Here is a 26,993-nt window from a genome sequence, read left to right as displayed (position 1 = left end):
AGAAAATACTGTCAAGGGGATGATACAATAAGTTCATTTAAAAAAACCCTCCAGCAGTTAATAAGTTGTTAAAAATATGTCAAGATTAGAAAATACAACAAGCCGTATTTTTTCCTTTCCTACTGAGTATATTTGCAATTTAGTTGCACAAATTAAACAGTTCCTGTCTTGCAGAAACAAAGGACCTGTTCTCCATTATAGAAGTGACATATACCATGTTCAAAAACATTCAGAAGATTTTCTTTTTTGCTGTAGAAAATATTTAATAAATATTTTAAGAGTTTCCCACCCTGGGTGATCAATCACCCTTTTCCTGGCACCAGATAACACTAATTTTTAAAGAGTAACATCAGAACTAGTGTCTAATGGAAAAATCAGACACACGCACCCTTTCCCCTCCCATTTTATTTCTGTAATATAATTTTTTACTTTATAAAGGCTCTGGATTGTTAATACAGAGATTGTTACTCTCTACCCACTGAGATGGCAAAAGTAAAATCTACAGCATCAGAGATTCTCACAGGAAAACCACACATAGCTCCCAAAGTAAACCTTTGGATTTACTTTGTGAAAGCCATCCACTCCCTGGTCCATATGCTGAGAAACACAGCCTGGGCCAGTACAAAGGATAGTGACAGCAGTGGCTTCAAATCTGGTCAGCAGCTCTGGGAGATACAGTTCTTCACTTTCAGTGCTTAGGACATGATGAAACAGAAAACAGGTCAATACAAGGCTACTTACGGAAGGGTTTTTACTCAGCCCAACTTCCTGACCACACAGGGAAAGGACATGCACGAGCTTTTCCTTCGTCCTTTTCTAGAAAACAAGATGTTTCTCAAGTGAGCATTTTTTAACCATGCATTCTCCCTGTGGTTAGAAACATACATTAGCAATTTTTAATCAGGAGGAGCGAACCAAAGAATTAGTCATTAAATGCTCAAAGGATTGCTTTCAGAGCAACTATGCATCAAGGAAACATAAAAATAGCTGTTAATGATTTTGCTGTTTATTATATTTAAATTAGTCTATAAATCCCATTGAATATATATAAAAAAAAACATTGGCTCATATGCATCACTTCAAAAAGACAGTTCAGAAGCCTAAAACTAAACTTTGTACATGTTTTTTTGTTTGGTTGGTTTTTTTTCCGGAATTGGGCTTGAGTCACTGCTGTATAACCTGCTATATCAAAAAAGAGAAAAGAGCAAAAAATAAGCTTACGCTGCATGGCTTTATTTTAACTGGCAGATAAACAAAATCATTAAGGTAATCAAATATCACTTCTAAGAAAATTGTTCTTTTTATTGAATTTCTCAAGAAAACAACTTTAAAATTTGCACAAGCTATCTACCCTTGCTAAAATCTGAACTCATGTGTTGTGTTTACTTAAATCTGACCTAGACTTAAGAGGTCTGAGAGAGATGCATTTCCTGCAAGCTGAAAGAAAAACAGCTATGGGATAAAAGATGGACATAACTTAGTCCATTTTTGAGTCCAAGAAAGACAGCACACAGGGTCAGATGCTGTGCTGCCACTGCCCCCAGGCTGCACAGGGCACAGAGGGCACAAGCATTTAAGGACCCAAGCATGTGTTAATTCAGCTGCTCTGACTGCAACTTGCTAATGTATAGTGGGCTACCTACCTGAGAGTACTGGGGTCTCTTCCAGCTCACAGGAACAAGGACATTGGAGTTAGATCCTGATGAAGTTGAAGAAGTGCTTCGGGTGACAGCCATTGGCCTGGGTTTGCCATCTCGCCCAGAAGAGCTCTGCAGCTCATCATAGCGTCTCCCAATAATTGGAGTCTTAAACAGAGAGGAATTATTCAGTAGCACCCTGCTTCAGGATGAACTCAAAAGAGCCATATTGCTTCAGTTGGAGGAAAAGATCATTTTGAAGATCATATACAGGGATAAAATAAGGAGTACAGCAAATTTCTCATCACTTGGTAGGTTTCTTATTTTCCATTGTCAATGTCTGAGTAGCAACTGCCATACTCAGTAGCCAGATCTTATGTTCATGGATAGATAATACTCAAAGCAACTGCCACACAAGTTCCTGATTTAAGAACGAGCAAAAACCAAAGAAAGCTTAAGAAGTTAATTTCAAATCTGCACTTCTTGCATATTTTAAATTTTTTTTTCTAAGAGTGCTGAACACTTTGGCCCTTTTCCAACAGGTATTGAAATGCTTTCTTGGATTGACAACAGAATACTCAGCATTTTTCAGAACTATACTGACAGGAAAGCAAATAGTACCATATGCCTTTTTATGCTTGCATTTCCTTTTAAACTCAACAGCTCACTATTATCTGTATGAAATAATCTATAATCCTGCAAACAGTTCTGCAGCTTCTTAACAATAAAGTGAGTTGCCTAATAAAGGCACTAGGACCAATCAGTTCTATAAAGGTACAAGGGTTTGCAGGATAAAGACTGCTGTAAGAGAGTCCAGTGAGAAGACAGAATTAAGGTGTTAAGAAACAAAACTACAAAAAATACCTCTGAAATATCAAAATGAAACTCCAAAGTCTTCCCTGGTAGCTCCTTGGAGGCACTGTTCCACACTCGATGTATTTCCATTTTTGAAAGATCACTATGTTGATAGGAAGGTAGAACTAAACTGGCAGAACGAGAAACTACCAATTTCAGGATATTCAAGGCTTCTCTCCAGTGAATGCTCTAGAAATAATATATTTACTCAGCAAACAGAAAGAGAGATTCACACACATTCAAGATTATTTACATTTTACAGTTGTATTTTTTACCACATAATTAAAATGAAAAATTGGAATATCTGTATTCTTTGTCTCTCTTGGCCAGTGACAAGGTGTTTGTGTAATTGCAGAATAATTTCAACATCAGAGACCAAGACTTGCCTAAGGTGTCACTGTTAGGGAACTGGCCCACAATCTGGGAGACCTGTGGATAAAGTCAACTTGGCAGAGGATTTAAAATCTCCTAGCTGAATGTCTTAATCAGCATGAATAAATATAAGGGCCATAGCAAAATCCCCATTTGACAAAAGAGGAGACTTGACACAGGTTTTTACCTCTGTGAATTCCTAGTACTGCCATGTATTTTTCACTTGTCAAGAGTTAGGTACAGAGGTTTCTGAAGAGAAGGGCTTAAGCCACACTTCCTTTGTGCTAGTAATTAAAGAATGGTCACTCAGGCTCTGAGTGGTATTAAGGTTGCTCTGAGGTACTCCAAGGCTGAAGCCCAACCTTCCCCCACAGTGAAAACACAGCTGGGAATCTTCTCTGGGATTCCACAAGCCATGAGACATCAGGATGTTTACAAACTTTGTACCACACTAAACACTTGCAGCCCTCCCTGCTAATCCAGTCTTAAACCTGCACACAAAAAATCAACTTAGGAGAGTAAATGCTGCTAAGTTCCTATAGTAAATATAGAAACAATATGGTATTTACCTGTACGTATTTTTCAATGGTTTTTAGCACTTCCATGTTAAACTGCTTCACAGGAATAGCTGACAGGTCCATATAACTAAGAAGACTGTAGATCATCTGTAAGAGGGACTGTTGCATACTAGGAAGGCCCTTTTCTAGCAGCTTTTAAAAGAAAAGTGAATATAACAAAATTTTGAGACATTTCTTCTTAAGTAAAAAAGCTACCAGTTTCACAAACAGCAATTGTACTCCTCATCTCTCTTCACTTACTGATTTTGCAATGCCATTTTACAATAATTTCACAACTGATGATGACACAGGCATGAAGCAAAAAAGAGCTTAAGTTGGGAGACAAATGCCTGTTATATTTTATATATGCCTGCCCTAACTTATCCAGAAAACTCATTCAGCAGTTGAGTAAACTGGTAGGTAAAATTTATACTGTAGTTGGGTAAGCACATCCAATAAAAACAGGGGAGGATCTTTTTATGTCTACATTTGCTGGAAGTCAGTGAGAAAAAAGAAAACTTGCTGAAGAAACAAAACTACTACTATTCAGACATCAATAAATATTTATCAAATATATTTCACTGCCAGTGCTCAATGGCTGTAAGTGCCAAAGAAACCTTTTCTGTTTAGGAGGAGGTGGAGTCCCTGGCCCCTATTACTGTAGAGAGTAATGCAAAGAAGGGCTTGATCTAAATCCTGGAATTTTCAGACACCTGAGTGTAGATCCTGGGATACCACGATGAACCTTGGAAATGCTCATACGTATGTGTGACAGTAATTCCAGAGGCATACAGATAGCCATGAATTGTTTGTATATGTGTGAAATATCTCAGCTGAGAATTTCCTGGCAGGCAGCATGCTCTTTCACTGGTGACAGGCACTGGTGACAGTCCCACCCCACAAATTTCAGAGCCAATCAAATGTTTTCACTGGAGGTTATCAGAGCCTGAATACTAGACACCTCCTCCCAATTTAGGCTGACAAAAAAGTTCTAACACTGGCTATTTGAGTTATTGGATTCTAGAAAAAAAATTGCTTATAAAAACTCTAAGTTGCCTCCTGCCTTGCATCAGAGAAAAATTTGAATTCTTATCCAAGTGGACTTTGGTAATTGTCATATATCCTTCTAAGGATATAGAAGGATAAGGTTCCTGGTTTTATTGAATGAGAAGGTTTCATGCCAGTGCAAATATGGAACCTATTTTATCCCACTAAATATCTTCTGATTTCTTTCATCAGCAAAAGTGGGTAGCAATTAGTGATTCATAAAACAAAGCGAGCAAATTCCATTAACAGCACAATAAAGGAAACTCATTATACTTATATATTCCTCTACAAATAGACAGGAAGAATTTTTAAATTAAAGGTTTGGCAACCTGCTTCAGCTCTTAGACACTGTCAGCCTCTCAAATACCTTTACTGAAAATGTGCTTAGCAATTCTTTTTGAAAACAGGGTTACCGAGGAGCTTTTTTGCCTTCTATTAGGATCTTGCAATGGAAAGTTTGATTCCTTGTTTGCAAATAGTTCATGTGATGCATGCAGCACATCAGCCATTTCAGTGCAGGATTAGAAGAAAGTATCTGGATGACAGAAATAAATTTTTTTGTTCTCTGACAGAGGCCACTGCATCAGACAATCTCTTTTGGGATCGGAAAAGGAATTCTGGGGAAATAATGGGAATTTTGTCTCAAATGGTGTTTAGAAAGGTGTTATAAGAACCTTATCTCTGAAAGTTTGTAATTTCCACTACAGTTTGTACAAATTTGTTGTCAAAAGTATTTGTTGACTGAAACAGCTCTTGGCCCTTAAACCTGACATATTTGTGGACTGTGTCAGTTCTCACTTGCTCAGATGAATATATGTGGCAGTTAGTAGTCCAAGTGTGTCCTTAAATACATAATGAATTTGCAATAAGAAAGAGTATGTCTCTTTAAAAAAAGAATAGCAGCCTTAACATGCCTTTGGTGCAATATAAATTCTGAAGTAACAAAAATAGCAGCGAGATGGAGTAGTGGTAGCACATAATTTGGATAAGAGAATTCCAGGACAAAGAGTTTCCAGTGTATTTGTAGAAAGAAACACAACTGTTCTCAGAATTATTTTTTTTTGGACTCTTGTTCATATGACCTGGTTTGTAGAATTATGGATTCCTCTCTTGTTCTGTGTGGTAACTATTGGGGTCTTATCTGGGCTCAGGAGTCCACACTGCATTAGCAACATTTGACTTCTTCCTGAAGCAACAACTACCCCAGAACAAAGTGGAGAAGAGACCCTTCTCTTTCAAGGGCTGCCTGGGCTGCTACCACAGGAGAGAGTTCCCTTTGTCCCTCCCAATCTGGCAGGGGCTGTGAAGAGATACCCAGCTCTGAGGCAATGCCATGTAGTCAAACAAATGTTTAGAGGAAATAAAGAGGGCATTTCAAAAGCCATGTCTGAGAGACAAGCCATTACTCGGATTAATGACTTATCTAGGGCATGCTTCCCCTTGCAATACAGATGGTTTAGTTTCTACTGATTCTTTGGTTTTGAACAGGTTATAAATGCTTATGTTTTTACCACCATCTAACAAGGAGGAGGTGGAAAAATCTATCATAAGCATATTACTATGCACTATGGATTCTTGTCCTTTCTTCCCTATTAATAGCATTACCTATTAAGTTTGAACATGATCCTGGACTTAATGAGTCACCAGTTTAACATGCCAATTCAGATATGCTCCTAGAATAAGTGTGCTGCCATGAATAAAGTTTAAATTTCAAAAATTAATCTGAAAAAACTAGGTTTTTTTAATCTGAAAAAACCAAAGTAAGCTTTCAGCAATATGTTTGTATGCTGATCTGATTTTGGTTGTGGAGGTTGAGAGTTCTATTGCACTACTGAATAGTGATTTTTCCTCATCTGTAGATTGAGATCTCCTAGTAGATTTCTAGAAGAAATGATAATTTTTCATGAATGGAGAATATGTAAAACTAAGTAAGGAGCACTACTTGTCACTGTGAGATTTGCATAATAACAGAGCTCAAATATTTTATTTTGTACTGGAATCATACTCCTTGATGACAAGCAATGACTTCCCATTGAACAGGTTAAATACAAAATTTTATCTGAATGGCAATAATTGAAACTTCTACTTTGTGCTGAAAGCATTTGTTTTCATAGTCTTAATTGAAGTACATAGTCTTAATTTAAGTACTTAAATTAAGTACAGTGTCTCCTTCTGAAGCTACACCTGTGTTTGAAAGGGTCACTGTTGCAATACCATTTCCTTTGTTATTCTTAAGCACTGCCTGTCTTACAATATCCCTCTGTCCCAAGGGCTGGGGACTGAACCAGGAATGTTAAAGCTTGAGGCTGTGTATGGCTTTAACATTCAAGTGCAGGTTGGCCAGTGGGGATGTTAACCTATGTGGCTTTAACAATTGACAGTATATCCCACAGCTGGTTTATAGGAAACAGGGGCACATTGTTTATCCTGACCTGGGGATTAACTAAGAAGAAAAGAGCAAACATTCTGAAAGCTGGGAAAAAAAATTCAAGGCCAAAGCAGCCTGAATACGATGGTTTCTTGTCTTTTGCTACACCACCAGACTGGCAGCTACTCTATGCCCATATAAATATTCTCCAGACATGACTCAACAGAGCTGTACTCAATGTAAATACAGAGAAAGGAAGTCAGTGCTTACAACTCTGTCATCCTGCTGCTGCTGGTGCTATGTGAGGAATGTGTCTTAATTACAGTAAAAAGCCTGCCTGGCTTACTGTGGATACAGTAGGTGGTGCCAATCTACAGCAAGGGGAAGCCATGCAGAAAAGAGTCTCCACATGCATGTCTCAACCCATTTCAAGGGGAGCAGGATCAGGAGCAATGGCCTTTGTGGAGGTGGTGCAGCCCTAGTGACTGTACAGAGAGCACTGAGGAAAAACAGAGGGGCAACTGCTTTCTCAAGGCTGGGAAAGCAGAGAATGAATTTGAACATTTACATTTTTTACAGCATTTCTTTATTACAAATATAGTTTTAATAGAATATTTTTATTAGGAATACAATCCTAATAAAGGATTTAATAGCATATTTTTATTAGGAATACAATCCTACTGTGAAGAAGACACTTGACTCTGGAGGGTTCAATGTCATCAAGAGCTCTAATAACTCTCTAGAGCATTTGGACTTGAAAAGAGAATGAAAAACCTCAAGGTCCTGTTTAAGGTTTGTACAGGAACCTTCAATGACTTTCACCATCACTAAAGATCACATGTGATTGATTTCTTGACTCCATGTGCAAGCAAGGTGAGGAAGCAGCTTGACATAGCAGAGCCTAGTTTGTTCTGGAGCCTTAAGTGACCATGGGAGCAGCACCTGGCTTTTCAGGCTCTTGCAAATTTGTGACCAGCCAGTATCAGAGATGCCTGAGGGTTTTTTATAGATCCTTTGGCAGCTGCTAGTTAATTTATGTAGAGAGGTGGGTGTCAACCCCTTCTCCAGAGTACCAACTGACAGTATAAGAGGAAATGGTCTCAGGCCAGGGAAGGTTTAGATTAACTGCTCAGAAAAATTCCTTCATGAAAACAGTTTCCCAGCATTGGAACAGGCTGCCCAGGAAAAGGGTGGACTCACCATCCCTGGAGATATTTAAAAGATGTGTAAACGTGGCAGTGAGGGAAATGGTTTAGTGGTGGACTTGGCAGCATTAGATTTGGTGACCTTTGATGATCTCAAAGGTCTTTTCCAGCCTAAAAATGATTTTGTGATTTTGTGAATGCAGAACTATCTTCTCTCTGGATGAGAGGGGAGACTGAAGGCAACTCAGCAGGGAAGGGACAAATCTGAGAACCCTGTAATAAAATGTTGTCCTGAAAGTGATCTGACAACGAGGGGGGCAATATCAAGCAGCTTCGTGCTAAAGAGCAGAACTGAACCTTGGAGCCCCAGTAACAACACTGCATTAACACTAAACTCCACAGGTGAAAATGAACATGGGAAAACCTTTGCAGCAAGATGATCCCATTCAGTGTTAGAGGAATGCATACAAATTTGTATCAAGAATCAGATCCTAATATTACAGATGTATCTTATTATGCTGGAAAACCCATTGTGGAGTTAGTCTTCTGATTTTCCTCAATGGAACCTAAATAAATGTCCAGTTTCCTCTCACTTTCACAGTAGAAAATCCAACTGGCTGATGAAGGAATCTGCTTTAAGACGTATCAGTTTTCGTTTTAGTGTTCAATACTGTTTTTTAAAGTAATTCTGTTTTTTTCTGCCAAATTCTGCTTTTATTTTTAAATTATAAATAACAGATGCAGAACTCCCAGTAATTTGCTAGCACACTTCACCTCTTTGGACTGCTGGGCAACAAAAGAGTTAGAACAGTGAAAAGTTTTTGAAAACTTACCTCAGCCAGATATGTAACCATACTCAAAGTAATATCAGCAAATGCTTCATGAAGGTAACGGCAAACCACATTTACCCAGGTAGCACAGTCCCTTGTATAGCTGTGTGTTTTATAAAGGGTCATGACATGTGCAAGATTTGATAGCTTGGGATTCTTCTCCTCCAAACAAACCTAATTAAATATAAACATCAAAACATATCAAGAACAAGGCAATTGCATTTACAGGGTTTGAGGATGTACAAAACAGCAAATTATTTTGATACCTGAGCAATCCTTTCGGCTATATCTTTACAAAACTGGTTTGGGCTGTCAAAATGCTGAATTAAATGGGGCAGGAGACACAAAACATTCAGTGGAAATCCTAGAACAAGAAAATACAGAATAAAACATATATTCTGGACAACAAGAGCCACAGCGATCTTTAAATTGGTGTTTCATGGGAAGTCATAGTTTCAATATTACATTAGCCATAAACTCACACAGACCCCGTCGAGCTGATCATACCACTAGCCATGCCACATTTGTCTTAAAGGTGCCTTAATTTGAAAATCCAGTATGTCATTTAGGCAACAATACTCTTGTAAAGCATGAGCCTATTTCTGCAAACACTTTAGCACATTTCTGCTAGAGATAATTTTTATCTTTTCCACTTAACTGGCTTATTGACAGTCTTAACCAATGGCATTTTCACTACAGCTGCTAAAACACAAAAAGAAATTCAGTGAGCATTGATTAATAAACAACTGTTCTGGTCAGCTGCCAGGCACAGCTTCCACTGTTTTACACTGTTCAAGGTAATAATAATGCACCAAGTTCCAAGTGCTGTAATTAGCTTAAGTGCTGTCTGGAACTCGGATTCAGATCTTCTGCACCAACTCATAGCTCAAAGTAGTTGATGAAATACCTGCAGCAGCTGTAACAGACAACTATAACAAAAGCTGGTCTAGTTCAGGTGGGAGTTCAGAAGTCAACTAATTGTATTTGGATCCAATCTGCTTTTTGAAAAGAAAGAATTTATTCTATGAAAATAATTTTCTAACTGTTCATTCCTTCTCATTATACACAATTAAACAAGTTGCTGAAATTAGCATAATAGTTTCCCTACTCTTCCTCTGTATTCAGGGAAAAGGAAAGATGCCTCCAGATGGTACTGTCACAGCAATTCAATGTGTGAATGGCCCAACCAAAGCCTGCAACACAGGCACCACACAGGTGCTTAGAGCTGGGCAGGCTGTTCATGGTATTCATTCCTTTATGCTGTGTCTAGGCTTGCTATGAGTTAATTGTCAAGCCTGGACATTTGTCTTAGTATCTGTGTTTCAGACCAAAAGAGAGGAGTAAAAATCTGGAACAATGCAAAAACTCTCCTCAAGAAATATAATTAAGAAGTGGCCACAACCTCAGCTAAATAATGGGGAATTTCAAAATGCTGTCTTATTTCCCTATAACCCAGGATTCTCTCCTCACTCTCTATTGTGCTACGGTAGTTTATCTGAAGTGTACAAGAGTTTTTGATATTTATATTTTTAGAAAAAATAACACGAAACACTAATTTAAAATCAAGCAGTTTGACATAGTCTGGAAACAATTAAACCGAAAAACTGACCAAAGTAGGTAACAGAAGTTTTGACAGAATCTCCTTACATGTTTGCTTTGTCACGAATCAGAAACTTTATATGATGCTAAAGACCTAGAAATGAAATGCTAAATAAGACATGATTTCTCTCCTCCAAAACCTTGTTGCACAATGGATTCACTTTCTAGAAACAGGTAGTTATTTCTATGGAATTCCAAAAAAAGCTCACCCAGCTCAAAGCAAAAGTACATTATGCTATATTCAAAGAGAAAGAAAAACAGCTATTTTTTGTTTTGTTCAGATAGCTGAATGAGGTCTGTGACCAAATGCCAATGCAACAGAAACTGAAAGAGAGGAGAGCATAATGGTTTTACCTATAGCTTGAGAGGAATCCACCATGGATATTCGAGACACTGGTGTCAGCAAACTAAAGAGCTGGAGTGTGAGGTCAGTGGTAGTAAGGGAAGTGAATCCTTTCAGGAGTAGCTGCTGAAGTCCTGAGAAGTCTGCCCATTTCAGCTGCCCTTGCAGCTTCTCTAGCTTCTCCCGGTTTTCAGCTTTATCTAGTGGCAAATGAGCCAGAAGTTTATTCAGCAACCGCAACGCCATTAGGTACTCAAACTCAAAATCTGATTCCATCAAAGCCACAGCAACCCAGAAGATGGTGGCCAGTAGGTTGGTTGGATTGTTAATATGGGATGGATCAGTGAGACTGTCCTTTAGAGAGGACGAACTTCTGGTTTTAGAGGACAGGCCTTGCTGGGTGCATGCTTGAATTCTGTCTAGTGTGGCACTGCGTGGTGGGTCTGAGGATTTGTCCACATCTCCAAACTTTTTGGGTACAGAGAAGCTCCTCTGGTGTCTACTCCGCTCAGCAGTGGCTGTGTTGCCACCTGCAGGATTCATATTCAGCTGCCCTGTGCTCTTCCGGTTTGCGGTCAGTTTGGTGTTCGATGATAAATCTGGTGAAGATGAACTGAAACCAAGATTTAAAACATCATTACATTGTGTGAATGCGCAGCTTGAAAGGGTACATATTAGATGCAAGCTAAGTATTTTTCAGACTGTAAATAAATATTTAAATGGGAGAAATAGAACACTAAAGCATCTATTGCAGCCCGCCTTCTTTTTACCAGAAGACAGACTCAGGCCCACAGACCTGACAGAAATGAGATTCACATGGCACTGAACCAAACAAGAGCAGGAGAGCCTACAGTCTACATAGGCAAGAATGACATGGGGATAGGAAATACAGAGCTGTGAAATGACTTATGGCAATTCCCAAAGGGACAGTGGGAGAACTGAAAACAACTTTGGTCTTTAAAATGCCCTCATCAATGGAGCAAGCCCTGAACTTGGTACAGCTGGCAGGCAAATGGACAATTGCTTGCTGGGTAACTGTGGGCAGAAAAATCTTAAGCAGAACCACAAATATACCCCATTATCCTCAAGAAACCTGTCATGTGTTTGCCCAAGGTCTTGCCAAGACAGGTCCTTCTGAAAATTTGTGTCATTGCATCCTATCCTGCCTGTATCCTAAGATCTGTTCAAGATGTTTACAGAAAGTGTAGGTGTTTCAATTTCAATGACTAATGCCTCCTCATGGACTACCACGTGATGATCCAGACAATACCTATCAATTATCTGCACAGAGGAACTTGCTGTGTTGATACACACAAGGGAAGTTTGCTCTGGAGAACAGCTAATTCCTGACTCTGGTCCCATTCCTACCTCATACACAATGAGTCTCTACCATCTATAGTACTTGAAGAGAATCTTATCTTGGAATCAAGTGTCAGGGTAAAGTATATTGCATCCCACTGCTTTCTGGAGTGTTTCCTACTCTTTTTTCCATCTTGCTCTTTGTTGAAATGTGCACTAGAGAAAGATAAACAGCTCTTAGTTTAGGAAGTAGAAGTGTATTTATCCCTCTCTATTCTGTTCCAAGGCACTCCTTGGGCTCTGCCATGGCACACCACCCTGCCTGCTAGCTTCAGAAATGACAGCCCTGGTATTTTGTGATGCACATAAAGCACGGTAACTTATGGATATTTTAAAATATTATTTACCTATTCTGTTGCTACTATTAGGAGTCAAATAGACATTCATCTCCCACAGTACTATCAACAGCCATGTTACAGAGTGAGTCTGTGACTTCCCTCCATGTACAAAGGTCTACTTTCAAGCCAAGGGTTTCATAAAGATGGTCAACACATCAAGCAAAATCCATGTCTAAACAAAAATCCTCCCTAGTTTTATGGAGAAGAAATCATGATCATTTATTCCTGGGGAATACTGGACCTGAGAATGACACACTGTATTAAACCAGTACCACAGAACCTGTGTTCCTTCCCAGATACATTTTCAGGTTTATGACACAAAGGTGCAAAAATACAATATTTTTAGAGAATGTTAAAGTAGGTTACAGCCAAGTGGCAGCAAGATAGAATTTACAACACATTGCAAAGTTTTATTAGTTCTATCAACATTATTTCAACTATGGTAAAATTTGACTGAAATGTGCTCACAGTCTGATTCCCAGAAGGTTACAAATGAGATCAGTCTTATCAAAATTATTTTTTGCTGTTAGACTGCAGAACTGCACACTTAATGTCATAAAATATTGAAAAGAATACAGTTAGAAGAACAGATTCTTACCGTGATAACACCGTCAAAAGATCACTGTTCTTCAAACAGTCAGAGAGATTATCCACTGCAGCTTCCAAAGTAAGTAGTGCCTCCATTACATACCCCTGCCAATGCAGGAGGTTAAGCATTTTAACAAAGACACTCCAAAAAGTAACATTTAAAAATCTTCAGTTCATAAAAGGAACAGGCGCCTACTGAAACCTATAATTTCTCCGGAAAAAAAGCCCCAACATTCATATCAAAGCCACTGCCCTGAACATTAAAATGTCCCTACAAGTATGCTTTATTTTCTGCCTCTGAATGATCTATGAAGGTATGCAAGAAGGGCACATATCTCATTAAGGGATTGATAATGACACACTGAACCTCTGACTTGCAGGTCACTGATTTAAATTCTACACAAGCAGTTGTGACAGAGTATTACTGTCATCTTGTGGCAGTTTCATTACCTAAATAAAATATGGAGGTGGTGTCAGTCTATTTCTTACTGAGAGCCAGTATTTCTCTTTATTAAGTCTTGAATCTTGCAGTAAATAGTCCCTGATTCTAAAATTTCAGTCTGTTTAACTAAACAGAGTGAACATCATAGTGCTGTGAAAGGTCTGTATCAAATTAAGTCAGTGTAAGCTTTGTATTATTATGGATGGTGCAGATTTCTTTACTCCTAAACATGCTAACTTCTGAGGAATGAGACAGTGTCTGCTTCACGTTGTGAGATTACATCACCAGAGCGATGATGGATTCCTTAAACCCAAATTAATGAAGTTGCAAAGAAAAAAAAGGTCATCACAAAAATTTCATTTGGAGTGACAATTACTAAAATTTTCTAGTTGTTCTCTTTAGAGCTATTGTAAGATTGTCACAGCTTGATGAAGGCTTAGCTAAGGTACATATGATTTCAGCAAACTCAGAAGTAACCTTTTCCGAGGCCACATTCTACTCTTCATCACATGACTCCAGAACACCTTGTTAAAATGGTAATTTGAAATTAAGTATGCATTGAATCAACAGTTCTAAGAAGCATTGTTTACATATGTATACCTGAATCTCATCTCCATGCTCTCCAATAACTTCCACCAATCTTGACAGGAGGTCAGACAATGCGTGTGCAGAAAGGGGCTGCTTTAGGGCCCTGAATATCTGGAAAGAGCGACCAGCATAATGTCTGGAAGAGCTTGAAAGAGCTGTTTGTAAAGCAACTTCACTCAGATGCTGCTCCAAATGAAAACCTAAGCAAAAGAACAGAATGTCAATTTTTTCCCCTCCTTTTTTATTACAGACTTTACTGTGGGTCATGAACAGACTGAACCTACTCTGTGAGAAGGATATGCTCGGTAGTGTATTCTGCAAACACTGAGAAATGGAGGTGCAGAAACACCTGTCCTTTGGAGAATTTTACATTTACTTTGCACAGAATGCAAGAAAATTAACTGAATTAGCTGAATTAACTGAAAAACAAAATTTGGAGTATGAAATTGATAATCTGACTTAGTTTTTTTTTACAATTCCTGGACAAACTTTCAAGCCATCCACTATTCTTGCTGGCAGCAAGAGTAACTTCTGAAAACTCCCAAACCTGAAGTCAAATTGAATTAGGAGTCTTTCTGTTAGCTTTAGAAGGCTTTGGATAAGATCTTTAATATAAATACTGGTGCTGCATTCTGCTTTGATCTTGGAAATTATTTAATTAGTGACTGTGCTGGTTTTCAACATGCAATCAGCACATTCCCGACGTTCTAAAAACCATAATAAGTGAAAAATAAACTTTTATTGCCAGAAGAAATTTAACAAAGTATATTTACTTAGTAGCTGTGATGTATTTTACTAACAGGACACAGAGGAGATTTTATCTGGCAGAATCAATCAAAAGGCTTTCTACCAACAGCTTTGAAGAAATATTCAACACTTAGGCACAGTTTAATCTAACATGATTGTTTTAAAGCAATTCCTTCATATGTCATACATCCTTGTTAAGACATATTTACTGTGCTGCTGCATAAGCAGATCTACTAAGTCACAGGACAAACATTAAGTGTGACCATGAGGGAATATTTTTTTAGTTATGAAAGGAAAATATTTACTACCTGACTTGGAATCTTTAAATACAGATACAACATGGCGCAGAAAATTAGTGAGCTGTTCAGCACTCTTGGTGTTCTGATTTTTGGGAGTGATATCTTCATGGCACCAAAGTGGACCAAATGCCCTTAAAGAAATACATAACAAAGCACAAAATTTCTTTGAGTTATCTGAAATAAATGTAATCAGTTAAAATATATAATCTCTACAGGTCCTTAGATATTTACAGGTCCATGACCTGTGAAACATGCAACCAAACATAATTTTAAATAAAAGCAAATAAATATTCCTATGTTGTATTTTAAAATATAAGCTGTGCTGTGTATTTAGCAGAGCTTATATTTTATATTTAGCATAAACAAATCCCTGTTTTTCAATTTAACATTGTGCCTAGAATCTGCTGGCTGTAGCTGGTAGTTACTATTAGTTTCACTATGGCCTTTCACTATGCACTTTACACTTTGTATCTAATTTTATAATAATGAAACTAGCTTCTTCTATTAGTTCATTTCTGAACATAAAACTATCGGTCAATTAAACATTTTATTTCTGTCAGGTAAGATTTTTTTTCTGTTTATTTACTACTAACTCTGTAGTGCTTTTCAGTATCTACCCACCACTGTAAGTACCAATAGAAGAGGAATGGGGTCTGTAATTACTATTAGAGCTCAGTCATTTTCCTTTAAGTTGCTTCATGAAAGTGTCCATTTCAAGTACAAATGTATCCTCTGCTTATCTGCATTACCTGGTTGTCAGAAACTCAATTAATTTGTTTGCTTTCTCATCTGATTCAGCAGCAGTGTCCACGTCCTCAACTTCTTGTGTAATCTGTGGGAGATTTCCACTGCTGCCTCCCAGGCTGATGCTGGAGGAGGTGGAGCTGGAGCTCAAGCCGGAGTCTGGCACTGGAGAGGACTGGTATTCCCGCAGAAAGTCAAAGCCACCTGCCAGCCAAAGGGGAGGAGATAAAGATGGAATGCACTGTTGGGCCAGCTTTGCAGATGGGAGTGCCTGCCAAGCAGCTCTTTTCAGAGTCAGCAGCAGAAACCTTCCACTGGGAAACGTCGGGAAAGCCTGCAGAACACAACCCTCAAATACTGATGGGAGTGAAAATGGTACTTTGTTTCTAAACGTGTAGAAGCCAGAATAAAATGAAAACTATCCAAGTCAAGATTTCTGTTTTTACTGCACAAGGACAACAGTACTGGGAAAACAAATATTCCAGGAATATTCTTTACATTCAGAAGTAGGACTTCTTAGAAGTGAATTTAGAAGTTGGCAAAGTGCATGCAAAGTTCACTTCTCTGGCCTAGTCTGATATGGAAAAAAACTGCTGGGTGGAATTTTTAGAACAATTATGCTGTCCTAATTTTACAAATGTAATGGAAATCAATACACAAGTGTGGCTTCTTTTAACAGCTTTAGTAACTGTACCCACTGGACTCGTCATACAAAATATTTTCAGCATTAGGATGAGACACCTGAGTAAGAGAACTGCTAGTTCAAAAGCTTGCCACAGTTTTAGAGCTAAGATTAGAAACCAAGACCTGTTTTCTTAAGGTTAAACTTGTAGTCATGTTTAGGCTGTACCTACAACAGAAAAAAAACTGCCTTTTGAGAAAAATGGGAGCAGGACAAAATCCATTGCAAATTAGAAGACTCTTAATTTAGTTGCCTGACATTACATGGAACAAACCTGAGCTGAAGCATTTTCAGTTAGGATTCTTTGTTATAGCTACTCACCTACACTCTCACTCTTTCTATTAGCTTCTCAAAAACCAGTCCAAAATACCAAGTCTTGATAACTTCTTGAACTCCAGAGGGCCAGAATCAGGGTACCAATTACATTTTTTAGACACAAGAATGAAAACAGTTTTTCATTTTGGCAGAAATGCAGTAATATAATTTTAATGGAAGAATTTTATTCTGTATTTAATAATTCATAGATGTGCACTGGGAAAGAAACCCACCCAACTCCAGACAGGAAATTATTGTGACGTAACTTTTCACAGAAGTAATTCAGAATGAAATATCTTTGGCCAAAATAGTTCATCAATCTAAAATACCTATCTCTTCTGCTCATTACTTTAAAATAATTTTGTTGTGTCTCAGAAAAAATAGTAATACGTTATTATGTAATATTTTTTATAAAACCAAATTACTTATTACTTCCTAAATAACCATGGAAATGGCACTGATATGAGAATCTTTACTTTTCATTTTTCACTGTATGCAAAGTTCTTCACCCTCTTACTGACAACTAATCCTACTCCCACAACTCTTTATTGGTTCTGTGATTCCTTCAAAATGGAACAGAACACCTGCTTTTAATAATATTATATGACAGCAGTAAATCTAACTAGCAGCTTTCTACAAATTGGTTCCAACCAACTCCTTAAAAACAGGTAAATTGCTAAAAGTAATAGAACACTGACCTCAGTAGAGGTCTGAAGTAAGACTCCTAATGTAGAAAGAGATTTCAGGACAGAAATGCAATGTATCAGTGATATAAAGGAGGGTGTGTATCATGTGAAACTTAATTTAATAATGGAAAATCTGAGCTGTACATTCTTGCTGCCCTTCCTGTGTCGGAATTATTTATGCATTTCTTTTAAGGGTGAGGAATGATTGTCCTCATTTAAAGTGGATCCCTGAGGGGGGAATCAGGAAGTTATTAGCCCTATTAATTTTACATTACATATTTCTGCCTTACATTAGATAACTTTTTCAATATCATGAAAAGTTGTCTAATAATAAATTGCATGCATCCCTAGGGTAGTTCACGTGGAATTAGTATTAATGGGAACTGTTCATATTTGCCACTTTATTACTTTGACTTATCAAAACCTGACAGTATGATACAGTGCCCTTCTTTTCTTCATTACCTGTGTAAAGATATTCAGGTAAGTATGCTGGTTGTACTGTCAGGGTCTTGGTCTCATTCATCTCTCTGGTCTGAAGAAGCACAGATGCAATGGCTTGATAGTTGTTATTGCAAGATAATGCAATCAAAAGGTGAAGCAGTAACTTTTTACTGTGTTCAAAGACCTCCGGGCGGTAGTGGTCAAGACCTAAAAAGAAAAGGTTACAGCAATCTCTGAATATGAAGTAATAATAAACAAGTTCACATTCCAGAAATAGCAAAAATTCCAGGGCAGTTCATGATAACAGTGCAAATAAACAAAAGATATGGTATTTCCAGACACAGTTACCAGTGCTGTCACTTAAATGTATGTGTATATTTAGTTTCCAGGCTGAAGTCCCACACATGAGCTACAATGAATGAATGGCAATACAGCTTTACGCATTGTCTCACTGCAGTTAATTTGACAGGTCTGGAAAACCTTTAAAGATGAGGTATTCTTCATGGTGGTTGTAATTACATTGCTTACCACAGTATCTGGCTTTCTAGCACAGACATCAGTTATAGAATGAGTGCAAACTCTAAGAGGCAGGTACTGATTTATTAAAAAAGGAACTGACAGACAAATCACTTTAAAAAGAACTTCAAATACCAGTGAGCAGCATGAGACATTAGCCCCTAACTCAGGATGCAGAACTCAAACTGAAGGTCTGATTTGGTTTACACTACTGTGATCTGTAAGATTTTAAAACAGCCAGAATAGCTCAGTTACAAATACAAATAGTCCAAATTACAAATACAAAGGAAACAGATATTTCTGCACTCTGTTTTAGTATATCTCATTTCAATTCTCTTTCAGTACCTTGCAGTATATTTAAACATACTTTCTTCTGTTTAAGAGTAGCTTCAGTGCTGAAAAAGTTAACTTTTTTCTTCTTCAACTCCTCTCTTCTCAGGATATATCCCTCTTCAGAAAAGCAGTTACTTCATTACTCTGTGTGGCAGCAGCCAACAGATCTTTCAAGTCAGGCATTTTCTAATATACTTGGAAAACAAATATTCATGCTGATTCTTGTTTGGCCTGCAATAATGAAGGTGCTCATACTGCCACAGTCTGAACACTGTGCCTTTGGCTCCTAAGGGCAATTCTATGCAAGTCCCATGACCCTTGGTCTGATTCATCTCCCAGTAGCCTCCTCCAAAAGAACTGTGGCCATCCTGCCCACCTCTATTTCAGCTTCTTAAGGTTTCTGCTCCTATTCACATTTCTCCATCTACTTCCACCTGCCAGGAGATAATGAACCCATCCTACCTGGTTTCAGCATACATTTCAAAGGATATAAAAAGGTTTTTTAATTGAAAATAAATTCTGTATTGGCAACAGTGGTAGCTGAAATCCTATTAAACCCCAAGTTGTATAAAAGTATTGGCACAGATCTGCCAACTGGGGAGTGAGAAGGACAGTTCAGTCTTTGTGCTTGGCCAGGGCTGGTCCCTTCTTTAACCTGTAAGAGTTCCAAGGAGGGTAAGCTTCTGTGACAGGGACACATTTCCATGGGAAAGGAGTCCAGTGTTCAACTAATTTCACACTGGTTGCAAAAGAGATTTTAAACAGCAGTGATTTTCATGCACCAGAGATAGGCAAGTTCAAACCAGCAGTCTGCCTGCCTGCTTCACCAACAGTACTACAAACCATTCAATAACCTATTAAACACACAGACATTGCAAAATTCTTTAATTTTCTCACTTCTTCCAATAAATTAAAGGATACCAGCTCTCCATCTAGCCAACATACTAGTTTCTACTCTGCTTTTCAGTCAGATGCATCTGCCTGCTCACATTCCAACAGGACAGCATGACTTAATTTTTAATTACATTCATACCTTTGGCTGATGTGTGGCATAACTTCCTTACAACATCACAAGAGCTCTACTGCAGAATAGAAAAAATTTCCACAGGAGGTAAAACAGCTCTAGAGGAACTGACCTTGAAGCCTGAAAGCTGTGATCTCACTTGAGTTACTACCAAACCAGTTACATTTAATTTTAATTTCACATTTCAGAATTGATAGTTTTTAGCCAAGGGATTGTCTCACATGGTATTACTAAATTTCAATTTATTCCTAATTAAAAATCTGCAATGTTGAAACCTTATTGCACAAAAAACTAAAGATATTTTTCTAATTGATTACCAGTATCATAACTCTGTTTCTGCATGTGTTTATTCGCATGGCTCCCTGATGGCTCCTTAAAGCCATCCTAACTGCAAAGGTCACATTGCTCTGTACTACTCTTTCTTAAGTTCTTCATTTATTCTTGTGACAATTTCTAAGTATAAGTACCAGTTTTCTCTCACTTGTTACAAATCATAGTAAAGACATTGTTTGATCAGTTAATGGTTATTTGATTTGTGAAATCAATGTACTGATATACAAAACCCTATTTCACCAAAAATTTTTAAGCAGAACAGTTGGTAACAGAGCAGCAGTAAAGGAGAACAAGCATCTTCTTCAACATATACTTCATTTTACCACTGTGCTGTAACATCCCAATTTAATCTCTTTTTGCCTGCTGATCAGCAGATCTTCCCAGACTGACTGTGAATATTTAATGGTAACTATGGTGACTGAATGAGAAGTGAACTGTGATCTCAGCTATAATAAACTATTTCACAACTGCCTGTGTTTATTTGTGAACACTATTATTTATCAACTATGGAAGCTGGGGAAGCTTTATAATGCTGAATACCCTTGTGTGCTAAAAAATTAGGCCACTCACTTTTGGTAATGTTGAATGGCAGGACAAGGAAGGTAACAGCCTCCAGATGAACTGTGCTACAGTCAGGAACAGACAGAGCAGTGGGGAAAAAGCAATGCCTCAGTGCCCAGGTACATAAGGGAACACACTGATGATAAAGTATTCCATCAGCAGAGAAAATAATGAAGCTTTGCTTTCCAGTGGTCTGTGTCCTACCTCCACTACTCTGCAGTTCAGCTATCCTGGCTCTCTTACAGACTTTTTGCAAAGGCAAGAGACAGCACAGGTGTGTGTAGTTCAGGTTCAAGGTATGTGTAGACTGTCATCACTAACCAAGCTGGACAAAGGCATGAGTTTCACCTCCTTTTCTTGCAAGGGCCATGCCACACATTTTTATAGAGATATTTTAGATATTTTTATATTGATCTTCAAATTTCTACACACTTCTCAAATTTGGCTGAAATTGGCCAAAATATTAAAAAACTTCAAAGTTTTGAGACTAATTTACAGGCTGCAACTGCCTTGGGGTTTTTCTTTTAGGAAGAGAGGAGAGAGGAAATCATAAAACATGTAAGAAACACAGCGCCATAGCTTCAGCAAAACTAAAGTAAAAGGAGGGAGTACATTTATACTTTCTTTCTTGTTCTGTTGGTCTTACCTAAAAAGAGAGCATGTAGCAATAAAGGGAGGTGAAGAGCCCAATCTTCTCTCACACTGTGATCCACTACCATCTCAGTCATGAAGATAACAGCAATATTGCACCTGGAAGTTGAATCACAACATCAGTTTCAAACCTCTTGGAAACAGGAAAGCACAAACAGGATGCTTATTTCTGAAGAAATACACAATCTATAAATTTTCAGATTTGTGGCATTTCTTCTCAATACAATTAATGCTGAAGCACTTTATTTACAGTATCAAGCAAACAAGTACCCATTACTGAAAAAAACCCTATTATTGTCAATACAAATTATGTAAAATAGGCACTTCAGAATATGCATGGCCTAGTTACAATAAAAGATCAAAGTGCTATGAATAATAGGCACAGAGGCCTGGGAAAAAGAAATTTTCCTTTTCTGTTTCAGTTGTTTCATCAGCCTTATTCTTATCAGTGATGTCCTACATTGTAAACAGGCCTTCTGGTAGAAATCTGGTAGAATTGTGAGCTTTCACTGCATGTGGATTTTTGCACTGGAAATCAGCAGAAATTGACTGTATGATTTTCAGGTGTTCTGAATGGTGGGACAGTTGGATTAGTGTTGGTCAACTACCAAGAGGAAGCATCTCACTGTCTGAAATGTCAGAATGAGAAAATGCTCACCTATGAAGGGGTCCCCGGGGTGTGATGGTTTCAGGGAGATAATCCACGAGGGGTGCCCAACATCCTCCATTGTAAGGCATGGGCAGGGGATGTGGCTGTTTGGTTTCAACAATATTCAATAACCAGCTTGTATATGGAGAAACAGGATCATCTGCATGAAAAAGCATTCAAGAAAAGTGCATAAAACTCAAGTCTGATTACCTATTTTTGCAAAATACTATAAGAGATTTTATGCTAACATATGAGTTCAGCTGTTTGGAACAATGTGATAAGATGCCAAGAGGTTTGCGAATTCCTGTGTTCAGTAACAAGTGATGCATTTTTAATCCCTCTTTCATGCTGCTGGAAATTAAAGAGATTCCAGGCAGACAGCACTGAATGGTAGGAGCGGCAGCTGAATCCCTGCTGTCACTTAGTAGTGCTGGATTCAGATCACAAAGCACCAAGCAACAGACTTTCTCTTCAAAAATGAGGGAAAAGTTCAGCCAACAAAGCTGCTGTCAGGAGCCATCTGCTGCAAGGAGCAGAGTACCAGTGACACATTCTTGCAAGTCCTCACCACTGTCCTGCTGAGTGATGCTACAAAGGAAGAAGTTAAATGTCCTGAATTAGCAAGGAGGCATAAGGAATGCTAAAAACATCTTCAGGGTAATTTTCTTTCAACGGGGATGAATTATATCTTGGTTTTCTCAAAGATGTATTTAATTTTGCTTTATTGTGACAGCTGCTGTTTATCAATGAGTGTTAGGGTTTTGTCTCCCACCGGTTTATCTGCAATGATGTGGGTCAAGTAAGTTATTTCCACCGGTTTCTGTCTTGTCTCAGCTGCACAGCTTTGTTCATCTCTCCTGTATTTTGATCCCTCTCATTCCTCTCAATTTTCTCACTGTTCACTTTTTATTTCTGAGGTCTGGCAGTCTCTGATACACTGCCATGGAAAGTATCCTTTCTTGGTCTGTTTTTGACATACATTCAAACATTGCCCTTTATGAATTTTTAATGAGTGTTATTTTTTGTTCTGTTCCTTCTTTTTGTGTTTTTGGTTTTTTTTGCTTTTTTATTTTGTTTTAGTTTTGTTTTGTTAGGCTTTTGTATTTTAGGTAAGCTTGAAACTCATAATTTTCCTTTTCTTTTCTTTTTTTTTTAACAGCATGTATCTGATGCTTGTCAGCTTTCCCACGGGAAACAAAACTGTTTTGATGCCTACAAAAGTATCAGAGCTGGATTTTTCTAATGTGTATCACTTCTTAGTTTTAGAAAAAAATCTTCAGATTTCCAGATCTTCAGGAGACTTTCAATTCAGTAGCTGCTTCTCCAATTATTTCTAAAACGCCAACTTTATAAATCCCATTCTTAAGTATTGTTTCTTCTAAGAAACACTTTATATTTTAAGGTTACTATTTAGATTCTCTGGAGGATGATTGATCAGTTACAGATAAAGAAGAATAAAATGACTTAAAAATGTAGCAAAGTATGGCATTTTCACATATTCTTAACCAGAATTAACCAGATAATGTTTGTCAAATGCTTTTCACAGAAAAAGCACTGGAACTACTTATTTTTACCAATTTAAGTGCTTCACAGAAAAGTGCTTCATGAAGGTCACACCAAGACCTAGATCCTCACTCCTGTTTTCACAGCTTTATGTGCAGACCAAGAAAAAAAAGAAAAGAAGCATCTTGAAGGGAAACATCCAATCCTTGCCTGAACAAAAAAGTTTGTGTGCTGCAGAGTGGTGTTCTGTATTTATATCCTCAGCAATACATAAATATTAAAGTAGATTGGAGAGAGGAAAGAAGCCATACCACCAAAATCCTTTGCAGCCTGGGCTGCCTGTCTGAGGAGTAAGTTGGAAGTTGCATTATGTTTCTTGTAGAATGACAAGAGATATAAAAATTCTATTCTCTTATTAGAATTCTATATAAATGTCAATAGCTAAGTAAAACACATTTTATTTTCCTTCTAGGTATTCACATACTTGCTAAAGGAACCCCTGTGAGAAGGACACTTTGCATAAATATTCACAGTAGTATAAAACTTGCAGGTATAGGCAGGAAAAAACATTCAGGCACTGGCTGGAGGAGGCATTCCAAAAGAGCAAAGAAAATTTCAGTATTTTTAAACTTTTTATCACTCTAAGCTCTTGTCAAAACCAGGTATTTGTGAAGGCTGTTCTGATAACATAAACGCTGTTCTGTCTTGAAAGATTGTTCATGCAGATGAGATTAGCACCAGTGCTTCAATTAACATCTGGTGAAGCATTTTAAGTAGCTGCAGAACTAGAAAGCCATAAAAAATTCAAGACAAGTGTACTAAACCCCACTGAGTTTAAGATGTTGCACACTTTCTTATGTATTTAAACACTGGAGTTTGTACATACACAATATTTTGTCAATACTGTGCTTCATAACTATGAATAATAGTTGTTGGTGTACATTAAATTATCCTATTGTATTGTGTTTTACAGTCTTTGCATATTTTGCAGAAGAGTATCACCAAAAAATTACTTGGATTAAAAAAGATATAAAATCTTTACTTTTCATATCAAAATGCTGTTCTAAAACGATGTCTACAATACCAACCCAAGACATGATGGCTGATATAGAATTTGGCCTGGCTTTAATAAGCCAGTGATCTAAGTCAATAACAAGATCTTGCCTTTTTAACGTTTGCTTAATGCCTAGCCAAAATCTGCAAATTGAATTCATTCCAGAAATGAAGTCAAACCATCCAGCTTTTCAGTTTTGCATTATTGTACAATAGTTAACTGGTTTTCTTTGGAATCTTTGCTGTGCACCAGTGTCCATTTACAGCCCATTTAGCAGAAATACCTAAAGAACAAGAAGCATGCTCAGGAGCCCCATATCCCCTCTATCAAATGTTTGCACAGTGCAGCCCCAAACTGGTTGCAGAGAGCATATAAAAGCTAATGAGGAGATAAGACCTCATATTTGGAAACTCCTGAGCCTCTTTTCATGCTCATATAACAGCACTTGATTTGGAGGGATACGCTGCCAAATGGCACAACTCAAAGTGCTTGTTCTAATGCTCTTACAAGTCTTTTGCCTTGCCATGTATGAAAGGCCCAATGTGTTACTCTCTGGAGGATTCTCTGCTGCTGCTTTCTGTGAAGTTCCCTGGCCCTCAGATGGGTTTGACTCAACCCAGATTAAATGAAGTAAATTAATTAAATGAGATATGGAGGGGAAATAAGGACACTCCCTGCATGATCATGCTACATTACTGTTTATACAGAACTTAAACAGAGAGGCTCTGCTGGTCATTAGAATGTTCTCCTCTCCAACCAAAACACTAGAAATTTCATCAAATTGAATATAACTTACTTTTGTCATCATCATAAGATCCTCCAGAGCTATTACTGTACCTCGATTCTAGTCGGGTATGTGCTCTGATGACATTACTGAACCTTCAAATACAAGAAAAAAACCTTCATTAAAAACACAGAGTGACATGAAACATCTGCACTTTATGTTTACGGAAAAAAAAAAGGCATTTCCTTAAGCATTCACTTTTACACAGGAGTAGACAGCAAATGAATGTAATGCTGATTCTTTCCACAAAACATTTTCGCAGCCAGTTTCTGAGAAGTCTAACAGTGTGCTCCTGTGTCATGAGCCTTTAAAATTTAGCAAAAGGAAACTCCCATGCTACAAATGTGTGATATTTTTTTTTTAGCATGGTGCTAAAAATGCCAAGGTTGTGGGTTCAATCCCCATATGGACCATTCACTTCAGAGTTGAACTCCATGATCCTTGTGGGTCACTTCCAGCTCAGAATATTTTGTGATTCTGTGACTGACTGGAAAGTCCAAAGCCAGGCCTGCACAGGTACCAAGCAGGGAAAACCACAGCAGATCACCCTTCAAGAGGAGAATCCAGCAAATGCCAGAGCAGAGCTAACAGAAAAGTTAAGGGACATGAGAGCCACAGCAAACTGCTCACAGCTGTCCTCAAATCTTAGATTCATGCTAAGCTGACTTTTCCTGGTGATCTCCTTCGACTTCCTCCACCCTTGTGTTCCCAGGGTAATCAGGCCTGAAGTGGAATCAGAGGAGCCATACTGACAGCTCACACACTAGTGATGATCTAAAAACATCACCATTCCAGCAGAAAACTAATTACAAATAACCACGGATCAAACAAGACAAGACTGAAGATTTTCTAGACAGAATTCAATTCAATTTCTTACTAATGTTCACACACCTTAGTGCAGGGTATTTCACTATCCATCAACATACTACATTGTTTCCAAAGCATGTATCTTATAAGCATGCAATAAATTCCTTGCGCAGTTGACAAAAATGCATTGTCAGCCCTCCAATACGTGGTTTTATATCTATGACCCTCATTATTTCATATGTCTTGGCATATGAAGTCCATATTAATGGACATTCTAAGATTGACACACTGGTTTTGAAGTGCAGATGCAACTTACAGCCAGCTTCAGTAATATAAATGCCAGCAATGAGTTCAGGCAAATTATTTTCCATTTTCTTCTGAGGTGTCTTTCAGCAGGATCCTGAATACCAGTATCAGAACTTTGTAGTTTTCCTTTAATTTTTATCATAAAGTCTCTGGGAGATCTGCATTCTAAAAACCTTTTTGGAGTCACATTTAAAACTTATATAAGATAGAAATCCTGACTTGAACTACTATAAGAGACATTTGCTCAACTTGGCTGTAAATCAACTGAATAAAAATTTATCTTAAAGCTATGCAGCCATAAACATTCATGTAAAGAATAATAAAAAATTCAGAGGAAAAATGGTTTTATTATCCTTTTAAGTACATTTCTAGTGCAAATGTTAAAAAAAAACCACTTAGAGTCAAATCTGTTTTACTATCAATTTGAAACTCAGCATTGAGTGCCATTTTCTACTTACATTTAAATTAGCAGACATATCTACCTAACCTG

General features: G+C 37.8%; 1 protein-coding gene across 2 annotated transcripts in view; it reads right to left on the bottom strand.

The window, feature by feature from the left end:
- The window catches only part of FRY (FRY microtubule binding protein), a 159,785-nt gene that overhangs the window by 30,420 nt on the left and 102,372 nt on the right, over window positions 1-26,993 (bottom strand). For both annotated transcript variants that reach the window (XM_066544888.1, XM_066544889.1), the window contains exons 36-50: window positions 25,403-25,485; window positions 22,059-22,209; window positions 21,396-21,499; window positions 18,004-18,189; window positions 15,864-16,062; window positions 15,124-15,245; window positions 14,081-14,268; window positions 13,049-13,143; window positions 10,765-11,366; window positions 9,078-9,175; window positions 8,815-8,985; window positions 3,434-3,574; window positions 2,502-2,681; window positions 1,644-1,805; window positions 742-816 (exon numbers count right to left, since the gene is read on the bottom strand). In XM_066544888.1, coding sequence (XP_066400985.1) covers window positions 742-816; window positions 1,644-1,805; window positions 2,502-2,681; window positions 3,434-3,574; window positions 8,815-8,985; window positions 9,078-9,175; window positions 10,765-11,366; window positions 13,049-13,143; window positions 14,081-14,268; window positions 15,124-15,245; window positions 15,864-16,062; window positions 18,004-18,189; window positions 21,396-21,499; window positions 22,059-22,209; window positions 25,403-25,485 — 2,557 coding nt within the window. The remainder of the gene's footprint in view (window positions 1-741; window positions 817-1,643; window positions 1,806-2,501; window positions 2,682-3,433; window positions 3,575-8,814; window positions 8,986-9,077; window positions 9,176-10,764; window positions 11,367-13,048; window positions 13,144-14,080; window positions 14,269-15,123; window positions 15,246-15,863; window positions 16,063-18,003; window positions 18,190-21,395; window positions 21,500-22,058; window positions 22,210-25,402; window positions 25,486-26,993) is intronic.

Source organism: Molothrus aeneus, chromosome 2, assembly GCF_037042795.1.
Source record: "Molothrus aeneus isolate 106 chromosome 2, BPBGC_Maene_1.0, whole genome shotgun sequence".
In the NCBI taxonomy this organism is placed as follows: domain Eukaryota; kingdom Metazoa; phylum Chordata; class Aves; order Passeriformes; family Icteridae; genus Molothrus; species Molothrus aeneus.
This window is presented reverse-complemented; position numbering and strand designations above follow the sequence as displayed.